General features: G+C 38.3%; 1 protein-coding gene across 1 annotated transcript; it reads left to right on the top strand.

Moving 5' to 3' along the window:
* Positions 1 to 2,231: 2,231 nt before the first annotated feature.
* LOC306762018 (AT-rich interactive domain-containing protein 3B-like) lies at positions 2,232 to 13,597 on the top strand (the record flags this gene model as incomplete). The annotated part of the gene is made up of 9 exons (XM_079248370.1): positions 2,232 to 2,255; positions 2,836 to 3,453; positions 8,857 to 8,931; positions 9,035 to 9,107; positions 9,985 to 10,168; positions 11,560 to 11,810; positions 12,176 to 12,439; positions 12,533 to 12,622; positions 13,464 to 13,597. The coding sequence occupies 9 exons, from the start codon at positions 2,232 to 2,234 to the stop codon at positions 13,595 to 13,597; spliced, it is 1,713 nt and encodes a 570-aa protein (XP_079104496.1).
* Between the last annotated feature and the right edge of the window lie 3,758 nt (positions 13,598 to 17,355).

Raw genomic sequence — 17,355 nt, 5'->3', positions numbered from 1 at the left:
GCGGGGGATTTTTTTCTTGGCAGACTTTGAGCCCTTTGGTACTAATTGAACATAGTTTGAACATCAGACAGTTTACTGAAGTATTATTGTACATGTCTTTATGACCACATCGTACCCATATGCTCGTACTTCCAGTAGGATAATACACTCTGTCACTAAGCTCAAATCCTATGCAACTGATTTCTGAACACGGAGTAAGTTCACTGTACTCCACTAGCCTATATCAGAGGTCTCCAACTCCGGTCTGCGAGAGCCACCATTCTGCAGGTTTTACTGTTTCCCAGGTACAACCCACTTAATTCAAATGAAAAAGTTCTCCAGCAACTTCTTATCATCTTCTGCACCTTCCTGTTTTTTGATTGATTGGTTTGGGTCAGGTGTGATGCAGGGGAAACACTAAAACCTGCAGGATGGTAGCTCTTGAGGATCGGAGTTGGTGACACCTGGCATATAATCCAACAGAGCCCCATTGAGATGTGGCACAACGTGAAATTCTCAAGCATGATGTCAATGTGGACCGAAATCTCTGGAATGTTTCCAGCAACTTGTTGAATCTTTGAAACATTAAGAATTTCTAAAGGCAAAGGGTGGTCCAACCTGGTGTTAGTAAATAAAGTAGTTAGAAATTAGTTAAAATGCACAACGTATCAAAGTTGATTATATAATCTAGTCCAAAGGTTTCCAGCTCTGATCCTCAAGGTCCACAAACCTACAGTTTTCCCATGTTTCCCTGGTCTTGCACACCTGACTCAAAGTAATGACTCATTGGACTTCATTGGCTTTTAAATCCATTTAATTAAGTCAGGTGTGTTGGAGTGAGGACAAATTGAGAACCTGCAGAACTTCAGTCCACAAGGACCGACTTTGGACACCCCTGATCTAGTCATAAGTTTTAAGAAATTTTTCATTTGGGCTTTGTGATCTAAACACTATTATGTGTATATTTATATATATATATATATATATATATGTATATTTATATATATATATATATATATATATATATATATATATATACACACACACACACACACACACACATATAATAGTGTTTAGATCACAAAGCCCAAATGAAAGATTTCTTAAAACTTATGACTAGATCAGATTATATATATATATATAATCTGATATATATAATCTGTATGTATATATATATATATATATATATATATATATATATATATATATATATATATATATATATATATATATAATCTGATATATATAATCTGTATGTATATATATATATATATATATATATATATATATATATATATATATATATATATATATATATATATATATATATATATATATATATATATATTTCTTTTTCTCTCCAGATTTAAAGCCAAAAAGTTTTCAGTTTGTGTGTTTACATTTTCCTTCAAATTCATGAATGCTCCCTTTGACTAGCTGGACTGTGAGAATTTTTACTGGTATCCTGTAATCAATCATCTCATGTCAACGGCATCTTCCTTGGGCTCTATATAGGCTTGTGGGAGGAACTTCCACCACTTATTCCCAAGCAAGCACAGTTATCACATGGACTCTTCTGCCCTAAATAGTAACACTTTACTCATTTACCAAGGCGCCGAGAGTACAATTATAGTCATTTAAGTTATTGTGGGAGGTCTCTTGCTCCCACAATATATATATATATATATATATATATATATATATATATATATGTGTGTGTGTGTGTGTGTGTGTGTGTGTATAAAATCTTTTTTAATTATACTATGTGAAACGACACTGCAAAAAGCAAGAGACCTCTCACAATAACTTATATATATACATACACACAGATGTTACATATGATTATGTTGTACCCAGCTTCGGGGTGGGATTTCCTGGTGAAATGGGTGGGAGGTTTCTTAATACTGCAAGGGGAAAATGGTGTTGGAGAGGGGGAAAAAAAAAAAAAGAAAAAAAACACTTTACGATTTTTACGCACGGGGCGGGCCTTTCATTCAGCTAAGTTGTGGGTGAGGGGGTCAACCAGTCAAAGACAATCAAAGATGTTTGAGTTTCCATGCGCAGTGACCAGGGAGGTAACGCAGAGCATTATTACCCCTCCTCCAGCTCCGATCACTCAGGCCTCCACTCTGCAGGGGTTTAAAATCACATCCGATCAAAGGAAGAATCACTAAAAGAGAATCTGGTCATGCGATGCGATTTGTTTCTGCTGGAAGCAAGAAGGAAAAACTAGACAGGACCTGTTGGCGACGATGAATTACTCAAAGGCGCAAATGGTGAGTGTCGACGATCCTTTCGCAGCGCTCCCACTCGTGTTCGTTACAGTAACAAAGCAAGTGACGATTATTTCTGAGAGCAAACACGTTCAGTGTGAGGTTGTTCGTGTTTCCTGACGGAGGCGATATGCTTTTATTCATACCGATATAGACTTTCTATCTGAATTCATTTGCTGTCTGGAACAAAGTGCGTTTTAAATGGATAAAATCAAAGAAACAAGTTCTCACGTTACGTGGATAAGTTGCTTACAACGAGGAGAGAGCACGCAGACTATATATACAGTAAATATTTAGTTTAAGCGAAAATGTATTTATCAGTTGTTTGTTAAACTTTGTGTCTCTTTAATCCACCTCAAATGGCTTACTTCACTTACCTTGGTTAAGTAAAGGCAACAGCTAATAAATTTATTAACAGGTTTGTAAAAGATTAATCTGCTTTCTCTGTCTCTCCATCTTTTCTTTTTTTGCATATTTACTTCTCTTTTTTTGTTTGTTTATTCTTTATGAATAGTGGGGAAATAAGTTATTAAGAGTTACCTGTGAAGGTTCTGCTTTGGTGATGTGTTACTTCTGTCCCTAGTCGGGCTTATCAGAGGAGGGGAGTTCTGCTAGCTGTCCACAGTCCAGTCCTGCAGGCATGAAGCTGGAAGCGTTAATGGAGCAGCTGCAGCGACAACAAGAAGCCAAACTGGAGATGAACCTGCAAGAGAAACACCTTCAGACTCAGCTCCTGTTTGCTCAGCGAGCTGCTGCAGCAGCCAGGGCCTCCGGCTCCAGACCAGACCCCGCGTTGTTCAGAAAAACAGACGGACAGATTTATCAAGCTGCCCAACAAGCTTTAAACAGCAATTTGAGCAGAGTGGATCCAAAGGACGATGAATACTTGGATGATGAGGAACAGGAGATGTTGGAACCAGATGAGAACAATGAAGAGGAGGAGGATGAGGAAGAAGAGGAGGAAGAATATGAAAAGGGACCTCATCGGCAGCCAAAAAAGCTACATCTCCAGCAGGTTTCACGCTTCCAGCCTTATTCTGCAACTCTGTCAGCTGCTGTGGAGCAAATGTCCAAGTCACCACCTTCTGCAATAAAACAGGAGCAGGAAGAGAAGAACCTGCTGTCATCTCCTGCTGGTCAACACGCCTTCACATCACCCAACGGCTTTGCTGACTGGAGCTACAACGAGCCATTTAAGCAGGTTGGTTAGTCTACATTTCAGTATAGATGAATGAATGTGTGAACTATACAATATATGCAGATGGCTGTAGTATCTGTGGTGGTTCTTTTTTGTTTTGTACTCTCAGTCGAAACAGAAAAGGCACATGTGTAACTGCTGAACAGTTGCCTCAGCCAAAGTGGAGGTTGTGTTTTCGGCGACACTGGTCTGTGTCTGTCTGTCAGCAACATAACTCAAAAAGTAAAGCAATGATTTTGTTGAAGTTTTCAGGAAATTCCAGAAATGGAAAAAGAATGGCGTGATTAGATTTTGAGAAGGATCCAGATCACCGCCTGGATCCAGGCATTTCCTAAAGGATTTTTTACTGCAGGGACATGGTGATAATTTGATCATTAGAGCTTCTAACTCAAAAATAATGCTCACAATAATTGGAGGGGGAAAAAATGACAATGGCTTTGCAGAGGTATGTGCTCTCTAAGTGGTTCTAGTTTGTGTGTTCTGTCTCTCTTTATTAACTGACTTCCTCTCTTGCTGAGAAAGTACTGACTTCAGTTTAGTTTCCTCACACCCAGAGGAAGGAGTGTGTACTGTTGGCAGGAAGCCCCAAACTTTGATAGTGTTTAATTGCTGGCCAGACTAGAGATCTTCTTGACTTCTTGTCTCTTGCTTTAAACATAATCTTTTTTGCCATAGACTTAGCTAATTGTTACTGGCTGCAATCCAGTCCACACTGTACAAAGAAGCCAGTTCAGGTCAAAGGATATGGAGCTGAAACGAGAGCAAGGGATTAATGAAATAGCCTCAGGTGTGTATTTATGGACAAGGCTGGCCTTGAGGGCTAACTGCTGTAAGCTTGTACCCACCAAATTGGCTTTGAATAAAAGTTAAATAAGAAACCCAAAGCTAATGTTCAATGTGTTCACCAGAAAATGTGTTTGACTACCTTTTTAGGAAACAAAGCTTCTCATATGGATTTCTTTCCCTCTTCACGAAGGCCTGCTTGATTGCTTCTTCTGTGTATGCTCCCCTTAAAAGGCCCCATGTCAATATAATACATTATGATTAATGAGGGCTGTGGGTGGAGGGACAGCTGCATTAGTGCCTCACAGCATGCGAACAGCTACTCGTAAAGTTTACTTGCAGTAGTTTCACTGGAGCAGAATGAGCTTCTGCCATGATTGTTGGGGGTTTTATGCATCTCTTTGTTAATTTTTCTCAGAGATATTGTGTTATTTTCCCAAGCCTGTCTTCCATATTTATCTGACTTTATAGTAAGTGTAATATAGTCATGTTGCCATTGCAAGTGTCTTTAATCCTTGTTTAAAAGAATCGTTTAGATAAACAGGAATTTTAGCAGGGCTATAGTATCTCAGTGCTGACGTGGCTGTAGATCGTTGCATAGTTTTGCATAATTTAGCCGCGGCTTGGCAACACTAAGTGGCAGCTTAATTCTACTGCATGCATTATATGGTTGGTGCAGTGAGATTGTTTAAATACAACCCAACCAGTCGAGGCAGATGGCTGCCCTCCCTCAGCTGGGTTCTGCTTGACATTTTCTTCCTGTTAAAAGGGAGTTTTTCCCTTCCCACTGCTGCCTCGTGCATGCTCCGGATGGAAGATTGGATTGAAGTCATGATTCGATGCAATCAGTTGGTTTCTATTATAGGCCATGTATGAATTGGCTTGAAATGATGTGTATGTAAAGTGCCCTGTGACAGCGTTGTGAAGTGGCGCTATACAGATAAAGCTGAACTGACTTGAATTGAATACACCATCAGACTAGCTCACCCAATCAGAAACATATGCTATTTTATATAATAACATAAACTGGTAAATTCCCTTCCCAAACATTGTAATTGTTTAATTTTATCATGTAAATCTTGGTGTGAAGTTGAGCTGAAGTCTCTAACACTGATCTCACAGATGAGAACATGAATACTGCCTGCAAAGCCAAAAGGTTAAATCTCTTTTTAGTCTTAATCAGAAGCTGCATTGCTTTGTTTTTTTTTTGTTTTTTTTTTAGACAGAAATTGAAGCTATAGCCCCTTTTGTAAAACCGTTCGGGGACATTAAGCACAAATTGGGAATGTCCACTGGAATAAGTTGACTTTTTTTTCAAGTTAATTGGTGGTTGTTGAAATGGTTGCTCTTAATTATGCCTATTGCTGCAGCGTCTTCAGCTTTTTCTTTTGATCGGTTCATTAATGAATCATCCTTAAAGATTCTGACATGCTTTTCAGGCCTCATCATGCTGTGCGGCCTTTGTTTAAGGATTGTGTGCGGTCCCACTGCCAGCTCTTAAATGCAACAGGGCCCCCAGTTTGTGCAAGCTTCTTGCACCGCATGATGCCAGATAAATGGTCTTGACTTGCTGGGGTGATTGAAGGCCCAATAATTTGACTTAGATTATAAAATGTGATCCCCCCCCCCCCCTTTTTTTTTATTTAATTGAAAAAGGTGAAGTCTTCACGGCTGCTCCATGGGAGTGACTGATTAATTTTAATGAAGCTCATTATAAGAGAAAATTAGTCGGTGTTAGCGTTTGATTATTTTTTTTAATGCTTTTTCTGTCATGCATGGATGAAGAGACAGGCTGCTACCGAAAAGCTTTGCAGTAATATGCATTAACTTGATGATGCGTCATTTAAAAACATAAAATCACAATGTATTAAGTAACCTTTTTTACAAAACAATTGAAACCTTTTCTTGACCTGCATACTGAATACTATAAGGATTCCCAGGCCAGGATGTGTGAAAGCTCCATGAGCAATTAACTGAAAGCTCTTTGTTAGTAGATCCACAGTAGGTCCCACTTGCTCATCAATAAAGGGGGGAAGGGTTTTATTTCGATTTGATGGTGAAAAGACTGGGATGTTTATCTACTTTCATTGGGGCCTTCTGCAGGAAACAGTAAAAGTCCTTTATTAGAAATTCTAAGCTGAAGCCATCAGCTGAGTCAACAGCTTTGCAGTCATAAGGGCAAGTGTTGTGTGTAGGTGATACAGTTGACCGTTTATCCAGTTTGGCCAGTAAAGACTGAGAAACTGTTGGTGTTTATGAACGTCCGATACATGTCTTTGGCAAACAGATGTCAGCACAAACATTAATGGAAAGTGTGAGAAACATTAACACTTGCACACCCTCAGCAACACTCATATGTTTTGTTCATATTCAGAGATGTCGTCACCTTTGTCAATGTATCTTTTCCCAATGTCATTCAGATTTTTATAAAAAACAGAAAAAGCAAGCAATGTAAGAATAAGCAGAATGTTAACAATTATTTTACCAAAATTATAGAAAAAAAGAAAAGATATGTGACTTTAATAGAAATACCATGATCAGCTCAAAGAACTGCTGGAAACGGTTGAAATACTCAAAGTGGCTGACCTTTGCGCAGCTTAAGCACTAAAGCAGAAGAGAAAAACTCCATTTAACAGAAAAAAATCAGCAAAATCTGGACTGGAGGCTGCCTTGATGTCTTGGAGTTAGAAAAATCAACACTATCGGTGTACATCTGATAAGAAAGGGACCGACTGAATCTCACTTTGATGCAGCTGTCTAATTTTGAGTCAGTCTTTGCAGTTAGAAAAGTATTTTTACTATACACACAAGGAGCGTTACAGTTGGTCCATAAGCCAACCGATTATCCGTTCCCAAAGAGAGCAATGTTGTGGTTATTAGTCCCAAGTTGGATCATGTTGCCATGCCACAGGGGAATATTTGTTTAAGTCACAAACTGATACAATAACCTGCTATTTTCTCAAAGCAAAAATGGAATGAGAAAATTCCATTATTTTGATAAATCATAAGCATGGTCGCTGAAGCCTTTAATCCGGTCAAATCCAAAAACACCTTTTGTTGTTTGAAACACACATGCCTGTTTGAATTTACAACATGTGAATATAAACACAAGCTTGAACTGAGTGACACTGACTCTAATAATAGTTAAGACTGCAAACCTACAGAGAGTTCATGACCTCCAAATAGAACTACTGCCGCTGTAAAATATGTGATGAATAAACAGGGATAGTAGGAGGAAAAATCATAATCAAATTAACATATTTGTTCAGAGGTCGTTGTGTTTTACTTACCAATCTACTTTAATTTTCACTATAGCTTCCTCATGCGGCTTTCAGAGCATGTCAACCGGACAATAACCTCCCAGCAGGCTTTTTCTGCACAGTTGCACTCATACTGCCCTTAAATTTTTAACCTTTAATGTCCTGCTGGTTGGCGGATAGAGGGAGTGATTGAGAAATAACATTTAATTAATCTCCCTTAAGATGCGTGTCATCCGAGAATATCCAGTCCCCTTTGGTATTTATTGTTTCCATGTCCTGTTTTTCATTGAAATATGTTAACTACAATTTTGTCCATATAATATCTCTTGATTCATTCATTCATTATCCTAACCGCTTAGTCTGAATGAGAGTCGCCAGGGAAGCTGGAGCCTATTCCAGCAGTCTTTGGGTGAAGGGCAGGGTACACCCTGGACAGCTTGCCAGTCCATCAGAGGGCTAATAGTAGAAAGTAAACTGAAAAGTTTTGTGTTTCTGTCTTGAGCAGTCTGTTTTGTTTTGTTTTTCAGGGTCCACATATCAATGTAAGGGGGTAGTTTTTAGCATGGAGTTGAACATAGTAAAGAGATGTATTTTTATTTTAGTAGATTTAAATGATGCATTGGATCAATGGTTTCTTTTAAATCCAAGTGCAATATTTACAAAAAACCTTATCCGGAAATATTGTGACATGAACACCACTAAGAAACTGAACCAAAAAGCTACTGAAACTGATCGGGACATTATTTAAAGCATGACTCTTTAAATGGACTTCAGTTTTTACACCTGATTTTTTTTGCATTTATTTGGCAGTGCATGGCTGCTGTAGTGCAGCAGAACTTTCATACAGCCTTCAAGCCTTCTGTCTGCAAGTTCCTGCAACCTGATAGCTTTGTTTTTGTCGTGGACCTCAGTCAGTGGGCAGAAAAATCTCACAGGGGATTGTGACAAACAGACCAGGTTCAATGAACTATCAATATTCAATATGGAAGGGGGGACCCAATCAGGGGGGCCCAGTAATACACACTCCTGCTGACATGACACATGCTCTTGCTGTTTTCTTCGTTAAAATGTCTTTTTTTTTTTTTTTTTTTTTTTTTTTAAATTGTCATGTCTGATAGTGTGCTAGGAGAAAAGCAGGTTTAGATATTTTAAAAGGACCCATTTTGTACAAAAATATATGTAAAACTAGAATCCCACTGTGGATCATAATACACACAGTGTCTAATTTTATAACATTTCTCTTTAAAAAAAATATTTTTCTTTACAGAAAAAAGGATTAAAAAAAAATATCTGTCACAAAATTAGTTCTAAAAGAAGTCTTGTTTGTTGACAAGTTTTTTTGTGTGTGTGTGTGTGTGTGCAGAAAGGGAGTGGCATCTGGGTTGAGGACGGTGATGGGGGAAAGGTTAGAGGAGAACCATCAAGGGACTTTGCCAAGGTTAGTAAACCTGAAGGGTATTTACATGAAAAATGCCCCGATAGTAATAATGGTCAACTGGTTTTGTACTGTTATTTATTTATTTTTTTTCCCCGGCTTGTAGCTTTATGAGCTGGATAACGACTCACAACGGAAGGAGTTTCTAGATGAACTCTTTGTCTTCATGCAGAAAAGAGGTACTTTTCTTCCTTTTCTTTTAACGATATTTGCACACTTTGGTTGATTCTTATGAACATTAAAGTGTTGAAAAAATGTATTGCTTTTCTCTCTCTCTCCTTTTTCTCTCTTTTCTCTCTCTCTCTCTCTTTACACACACACACACACACACACACACACACGTGTGTACATATATATATATATATATATATATATATATATATATATATATATATATATATATATACGTGTGTGTGTGTGTGTGTGTGTGTGTGTGTGTGTAAATTGTCGCAAGTTGCGGCTTATGTTCAGGTGCGCTCAATAGCCTGGAAATTCTGGTATTTACAAATTCCTGGTCAAGTCAAAGGTATACAACCAGAACTCTTTACTCATGTGAGCAAAGTTCACTGCCTCAGAAAATGTGCTGTGTCCCAGGCATGAGTTAATTTAAGCACCAAGTAATCTTATTTCTACGGCCGCTTTTTAGTCCCCTTCATCAATTGGCTTTTCTCCAAATCAGGATTGGAAGGGTTAGCTGTCAACCCTGTAACTGGCAGACATGCATAGCTCTAGCATCACCCCTCCCCCTCCATTCAAATCAATGCAGCAACAAAAGCTGCTGTTGAGGAATTATCCCCTCCCCCATCCATCTGAAATAAGCTTCATTGGGCAACTCCATTCACACAGATTATACATGCTAAACCTCATTACCTAACATTGACCTTAGACTTTCAAGTGGGCAAATCAGAATATTTTCTCATCCTTTATTCCTTCTTGAGGGGTCTCCTAATAATGTATTAACATGATTACTCATGAATAGTATCATCCCTTCAGAATGACTAATCCAATTGCAGTGTGTCACTACATGTCGTTGTGTTTCTTCGTTTTTGCATTCAGGAACTCCTGTGAACCGCATCCCCATTATGGCAAAACAGGTGTTGGACTTGTACAAGCTTTATAAGCTTGTAACAGAGAAAGGGGGACTAGTGGAGGTTATTAACAAGAAGATCTGGAGGGAAATCACCAAAGGTCTCAATCTCCCCACATCCATCACCAGTGCAGCCTTCACCCTGCGCACTCAGTAGGTGTTTCTGAGAGTCCTAACTGAAACAAAAGTGGCATCAGAAACACATGATATTTATAATTAAGTTATTTCTCACTCTGTTAAAATGTGAATGTCCTCAATAAATTTAATATAATGTTCTGGATGTTTGCAGTGAACCTATTGTTTTTTTGGACTTTGCAAAGTGATTTGAAAGTGTAATATTTTTAAATTTTTCATTCTCTATAATAAGGGGGGACTGGCGCTTGCATGGCACGACTGTGCACGTTGTTAGCAACTTTATGCATTTGCCGGTTTGCAAAAGCTAGCCGTCAGTTCTCCCACAGGCAAGTACTAGACATATTGGAAATAGTCAGATCCCCAGGGTCTTCTTGATTCATCAACACAGTATTATAAGGAACTGGCAAAAAATCGCGAATTTATTGAGTTAACCCCTGTTGTATTGTTTTACAGGAATTTTTGTGTTAAAATAACTTCCATCTAATAGTGAAATTGTGTATTGTACCCAAACAATGTGTTCTAGCCCCTCACCTTTTTGAATGCCTATGGCAACAACAGGAGCCACCGTGTATATAAAAAAAACAAACACAAAAAAAACGTAACACTTCAAATCAAGTGCATGCTGTGTATTTGTTCTGCTCAGCCAGTAAACCAGGTTAATTCACTGCACTGGTTGGAACCACCTGGCTTAGTGCATGAGCAGAACAATAAGTACACATATTCTGAAACAACACAGGCACTACACATACAGAGAAACCTGGCCCTGATATTTACGCGGTTTCACTAGCTTTTATTGTCACAGTTAACAGGGGCTTTCAGTTGGGGTACAGCGAGACTAAGAGCTGGTGGGGAGTCTTTATAAGCTGGCATTTACTGTAACAAAAAGCTTGCAGTATACGGCGACTTCGAAAGCTACTAAAACCACATAAATATACACTTCTGTACCAGCGAGGCTGGTGTAATGTCGCAGAGTCTTCTGTTATGCTGCCTAAAGCAACAAGCAACACTGTCTAACAAAACCAAAAAAAAAAAAAAAAAAAAAAGAGTTTTAGGCTTTTTCAGGTAATACAGTTAACTTTAATTCTTCGCTTACAACAATGTCAGATTATTAGTGGAGGTCATAATACACTAATGAGGACACCAATATAAATGCAGACATTAATTTTTAGAGCTACAGAAAATGTTACATAATGTCCCTTCAAACAGCTAAAATTGCCATGATTAATGCTAAATGCGCAAATAAAAACTCAATGCATCTGAATGAATTAAGAAGTCAGATTGTTGGGGGTTTTTTTTTTTTTTTCTTTTTTTTTTTCTTTTGATTTGATTTGTAACAGAAGACCTTTTATTATGATCTACTTTTTCCTCGCATGTTTGTATTCATTTACATGTGTATGTTTACCCTGCAGGTATATGAAATACCTGTACCCATTTGAATGTGAGAAGAAAGGTCTGAGCTCTCCAGGTGAACTGCAAGCAGCCATTGACAGCAACCGCAGAGAGGGCCGACGTCCCAGCTACACCAACAGTCTTTACCGCTACTCTCCCTCCCCAAGCTCTGTTCCACACGCACTCCTGTCCCCACCCTCGATGCACACCACGCCAACCACACACAATGACCTAAACATGTCCACAAATACAAGCCTGAAAAGGAGTACAGGTATGTTGGTTGAATTTAGTTTTTCATTCAAAGAAAAACCTGGAACTCACCTTTTATCTTGTAATATCTATAGTGATTTACCAGTCCATTTCTCTTTTTATTGTAACAGTATAATTGTTTAACTCATGAATCTATTTATGTCCTTATGAGTCCTAATTTAGTGCTGCTATGACTCATCTTCCTGCATGATGCAGGGTTGTTGGGATCTCTGGGGATTTAAATAGTTACATGCATTTTTATATATAGATCCTAAAATAGTTGTTTTGAATGTAACATTTAACACAAGCTGCACTGACAAGATTATATCTCCTGCATCGTTTAGACATAATGTCCTCTCACCTGTATGATTTTTTTTTTTTAATCAGATGAGCCCTCCACTCCTGTTATACCTCGGCTGCCTGTAGCTCTTGCCCTAGGGCAGCAGCAGCAGCAGCAACAGCTGGCACAAGCTGCCACATTAGAGCATCTCAGAGAGAGGCTGGATCGAGCTGCAGGAGACGGTCCAGAGGAGAAAATAATGCGGTTTGCGGAAGAGCAGCAGCGCATCATGCAGCATGCCCTCCAGCAGAACCTCATAGCTATGGCCTCTCACTTTAATCCCATGAACCTCAAACTTAACAACGGCCATGGTGAGTTGGTTCCTTTTCGTTGCTGATCATTGTTAAATGATAACTGCGTTGTCATTTAGGAAAGGTCCATTAATTACAATCTCTGTATTGCAGAAAGAAAACAGGATTTGTCACTGAGTATCTCTACCAATGGACCAGCCAGTATCGGTGTGTCTGTGGAGGTCAATGGTACGGTCTACTCAGGTGAGTCGTACAATTTCTAAAGGAAATGACAGAAATAACCGTTATCAGCAGTGGCCTCCCGCCACTGCACTACATCGGGAGCGCGCACCGCAACTGCTTTCGCCGTCATTGTAACATCTCATAAATAGAAGGATTAGGCTAATATGAACTCAATAAAAAAAACTAAATACAATGTCAACACATAGCATACAACCCTACATGTTGGAACCTGAATCAGACCCTGAAAACAAAGTGGAAAACAGCAACCCACAGCAACGAATGCAGCAGGATGTCTCTCTTTGGTAAACTCACCAGCCATCGTTGGAAATAACTTTATCCGACGTTTTCCACCTGCCTGATGTATTTGTACATGCCCTTGTTAACCAGTAGAAGGTAACCAATCACCGAACCTTATCTCCCGGGACGTCACAAGGATTTCCAAGCAGAAAAAACTCTCTAAAATGACGCGTTTTTCGTTGCCATTGAAACTGAATGGAGAGCGTGCTGGAACTCAAACTCAAACATGTGTTTAGGTGATAAAAAACGGTGCCGTTCACATGTCTGATGAGGATTCAACACTGTAACACTGTAGAAAGCTCAGAATACTTGAAATACCATAATAGCGCCCCTTTAAAGCAAAAAGGTACATTGAGGTTTTACAGCAACTTATGCTGCCTTCACATCTTTTGCAGGCATTTTCCAGGCCTTTTTCAAATGTCTGGAAAAGGACACATGTAGTGTACAGGCCAAGTAAAGATTTATTTTAATTGTTTTTTAATGTACCAGAACTTTTCTATGCAGAATGACCAAAAATCATATTTCAGCACAGACTGTTTAATTTCTTCTGTTATCTGTGCTGCAGGCACGCTGTTTGCCCAAAAATCAGCTGCTCCAGTTTCATCACAGACCCCAGCAGGAACAAGTGGTTTCAGTGCTCTTTCCTCCTCGAACAGCCCCTCCTCTTCATCTTCCACCTCATCAAAGGGACCAAACTGATGCTTTTGAATATGTTCAGAGCAAAATAATAACCTGCTTCACTTCATACAGATCTCTTGTTCGACGAGAACTGTATGAACTTCAGGGATTATCAGCTGCAACGCAGGAGGCCATCCATCTTCATTGAGTTATTCTTAATATTTGAACTGATTTGTGTCAAGTGTACGATAGAATCTAATCTCCCAGGTGACACACTGACTGTTTCTAGGTTGAGATCAGTTTACATTAGTGCCTGTTAGAGTTTTTATGTAGGGGCATTTTTGTGTAAGGGAACCTAACAAAGATTGTTCAGAAGGGTCTGTGGAGCAGAAAAGAATCAATGCTAAGCCTCTTCAGGTGTCTGCTACATTTATAGCTAATTTATAGCTGTTGTAGCTTTTTATAATCATCAGCGGAGGAATGTGGTTGCCAATGTGCAGCTATTGAAGACCAAAACGCCTTAGCACAATGACACAAGTTCTGTCTGGAACAGTTTCACTGAAAACATTTTGAATCCCACAAGCTGATCATTTGGTTATACTTGAGTGAAAGCTCCAGCTTTTTGCTTCTCACAGGAGATATCAGGGATTATGCACACAGCGTTCATTGAATTGTTGCATCTCATACAGAATATGGATGCAAGTTGGTTGGTTTATTTTTCCTTTTTTTAAATTTTTTATTTCTCCATGTAATCATTTGGCTTCTTTTTTATATCAACTCAGCTGTGAATCAAAGACCCGTCAAGAGATGAGTTTATGCAGGGAACTACAGTATAATTGAAATTACTGATACAACATTTACCTCAATTAACTTCCCTTGTTGGTAAGTTTTTCAGACTCAGATTTATACTATATCTCATAATATATAGCTGTCTTATATTTGTATAAATGCAGAGAATGTATCGTTGATGAGCTCAAGCTTTGGGTAAATAAACACTGATGCAGTGCTACCTCATTCCACAAGAAATATGCAATGCTAAATGTAGCATGTTCATCATTTGGCTGTATGCTGAATAATTTGTATGTGGACAATCAAGTAGATGTATCTTTCGAAATGAATGCCACTGTGAACTTGACAACTTAACAAAAAGAGGAAAACTATTGTTCAATTCTGTGCTAATCTTGGGTTGACATGTGTCTTGGATATGTAGCCATGATAAATAAAACAATTGTGTGGTGTAGACTGTTGTGTTATGCTGCATTTCACAAGACACGCAGTATTTAAAGCACCAAATCATTTCCCATTTTTATATACAATAAATATAGAAAATATAACAAATACAAGCTTGCACAAAACAAATCAATCCACAGATCCTGCATCAAAGGAGAGCGCTTTTTTCAGGTTTTTACAGTCAACATTTGTACGCAATGCAAACAGGAAGTGCACTGATGATTATTTTCACGCTACATGGAAATGCACATCCATTCACTCACTTTGGGAAATGGTAAGTGGAAAAACAGTCTGCTATTCTTAAATGCAGAATCCCATCGTTCCCATCACTCTGTCACCTTGGAGAAGTAGACAGTCTTCCAGTCAAAGACAATAAAGCTCTCCTCTTTTCTCTAAATGTTGCCAAAATAATTCTTTTAAAATGGAAATTGAAATGAAAAGAGACTTGAGTCTGAGGCCATGAGCGATCCGAGAAGAAAAAAAAAAAAAAAAAAAAAAAAACACAGGAAGGAAATTGTGATAATGATGGTAAATGTCATCGCTGTTGCTGTTTTTATTATATTCATCATCTGTATCGCCATATCAATTATTACCAAGCTCGTGACTGCTGGTACGTTAGCCTCCAGACTCAGTAGAGCTACATTCACATTATCATAACATACACACAAAACACAGACACCACACTTTTTTATATTCACCCTGCCTAGTCAGGTGTTTCATCTTTTTTCGGTACAGTTATTTTTTTTAAAAGTTTTGTTTTTATTCTTGACAAGTCATTTTGTTTGTCTTTTCTCTTGTCTCATCTTCTGTCCTGTCAATTGTCTGTTTTGCCCAGTGTTACGTTTCACATTTTTAAATTTCTGTTTGAGCCTCCCCTACTTCTACATACACTTACTAAACACAACTCATTGTTTCTCTTTTTTTGTTTTCAGATTTTTATGAATGTTCAGTTTATTCATTTATTTGACTTTAATATCAAATAAAAATAAATTCTTTCGAAGAGGGATGGTGGTTATCCAAAAAAGGAGAAGAAAAATGGGAAACTTTTGAAAATTGAACATTATTCTGCCAGTCTTTGTGAGTAAGATAAGTGGGCTTACACACATTTTGTTTGACTTTTATGACAACATTTTTACATGGCTAAAGTTCAGTCAAATCTTCCAGTTTCTGAATAGAAATTTGAGAGATTTTAATTTATGCATCTCAACACAGAATCACATTCATAGACATTGTCATGTGCACATGCTCTTTTTGCTCCATTTATCTGATCAATTGAGGTTACAGCCTTTCACCTATAGCTCAAGTACTTGTGTATTACACCAGGACAGTTATCCTCATGGCAACACAAACATAACACCACCACCATACCAGAAATGCCTGGACTGTTAAATATTAGCCTGACATTAAATCTCCATCATTTTGTCATCTCATAAGTTTTCTTGTAGATGTGGACAAAAGTCGCAGTTTCAATATGTTAACAGGAAAACAAGAAAATTTTGGTTGGTCTAAAAAAGGTATTGATATCACATCAAATGTGTCTAAACTTTAACAAAATCCAAATAAGATGTGCAGTTTTAAGCCAAACACACTGCAAAATATATTTCAGCCAACTCTTAACCAGCCATAACATTAGGACACTTGTGCACTCCTACAGCCCACTTTAAGCTCAATGAACACTTTTGACAATCGAAAGCAGAAGCTAAAATAAGCTACAAACACAATAGTTTTGCAACACCAATTTTTTAACCTTTTCTGACCAGATTAACTTAATTCAAACTCAAAGGTTGCATGCAGCAAATATTTGGATTGATAAGAATTTAATCACCATATTGAGAAAAAACTAATGTGGTAAAACTGAGGAACACTTTCATACACAATCTCATGGTTTTGTTTTCAGGTAACTTTTGTTGCTCAATGAAACTTTGACAAAAACAGTTTAAGTGTGTTCTTATTATGCCACATTAAGTCTTGCGTGATAAAATCTTCACATTATGCAAATAGGGTGGGGATATAAAAACAGTCTGAGGTCACAGTAATCCCATCGTGTTGCAGCTCCCTGCAGGCAATGTTAATGGAAGTAAGGGCTTATGGGTGAAGGGATGAGGCTGGGGGATGGGCTGCAGGATTTACTGCTATGATAGTCATGCTATAGTGACAATTCAAGATTGGCATCTGGGACACTGCAGAATAGAGATGCTACAAGGGTATTATGAGCTGGATATTTCCGCTTACAGTCTCCACCCACCAGGGAGGAGAAATACTCATCAAGTCACTCTGCAAATCAGGACATCATTGTTCTGTGATGGAGGCTGGGGATACAATGTGGGAGGAGAGTTTGAAGAGAGGAATTTCCAACTTTGACCTGGAGAATGCATGGGAAGCATGTGAAAAGTGTGGAAAGTGGTGAAAAGTCCATCCTCCTATAACTCCAGTAATTTCAAAGAAACCTCTGGACATTATGTAACAAGACATTTTTTCTTCTGTGGTTTACACAAAAATATTTTTAATTCAGTTTTTTGTGCCTGTTTCGCTGCTTTTACTTCCATCCAAGACAGAAACCAAAATGCATCTTCCTAATCTAAAATGATGCACTTCTAGTGAACTTCTGG

The sequence above is a fragment of the Telmatherina bonti genome (genome assembly GCF_933228915.1).
Source record: "Telmatherina bonti genome assembly, chromosome: 2".
Lineage (NCBI taxonomy): Eukaryota > Metazoa > Chordata > Actinopteri > Atheriniformes > Telmatherinidae > Telmatherina > Telmatherina bonti.
This window is presented reverse-complemented; position numbering and strand designations above follow the sequence as displayed.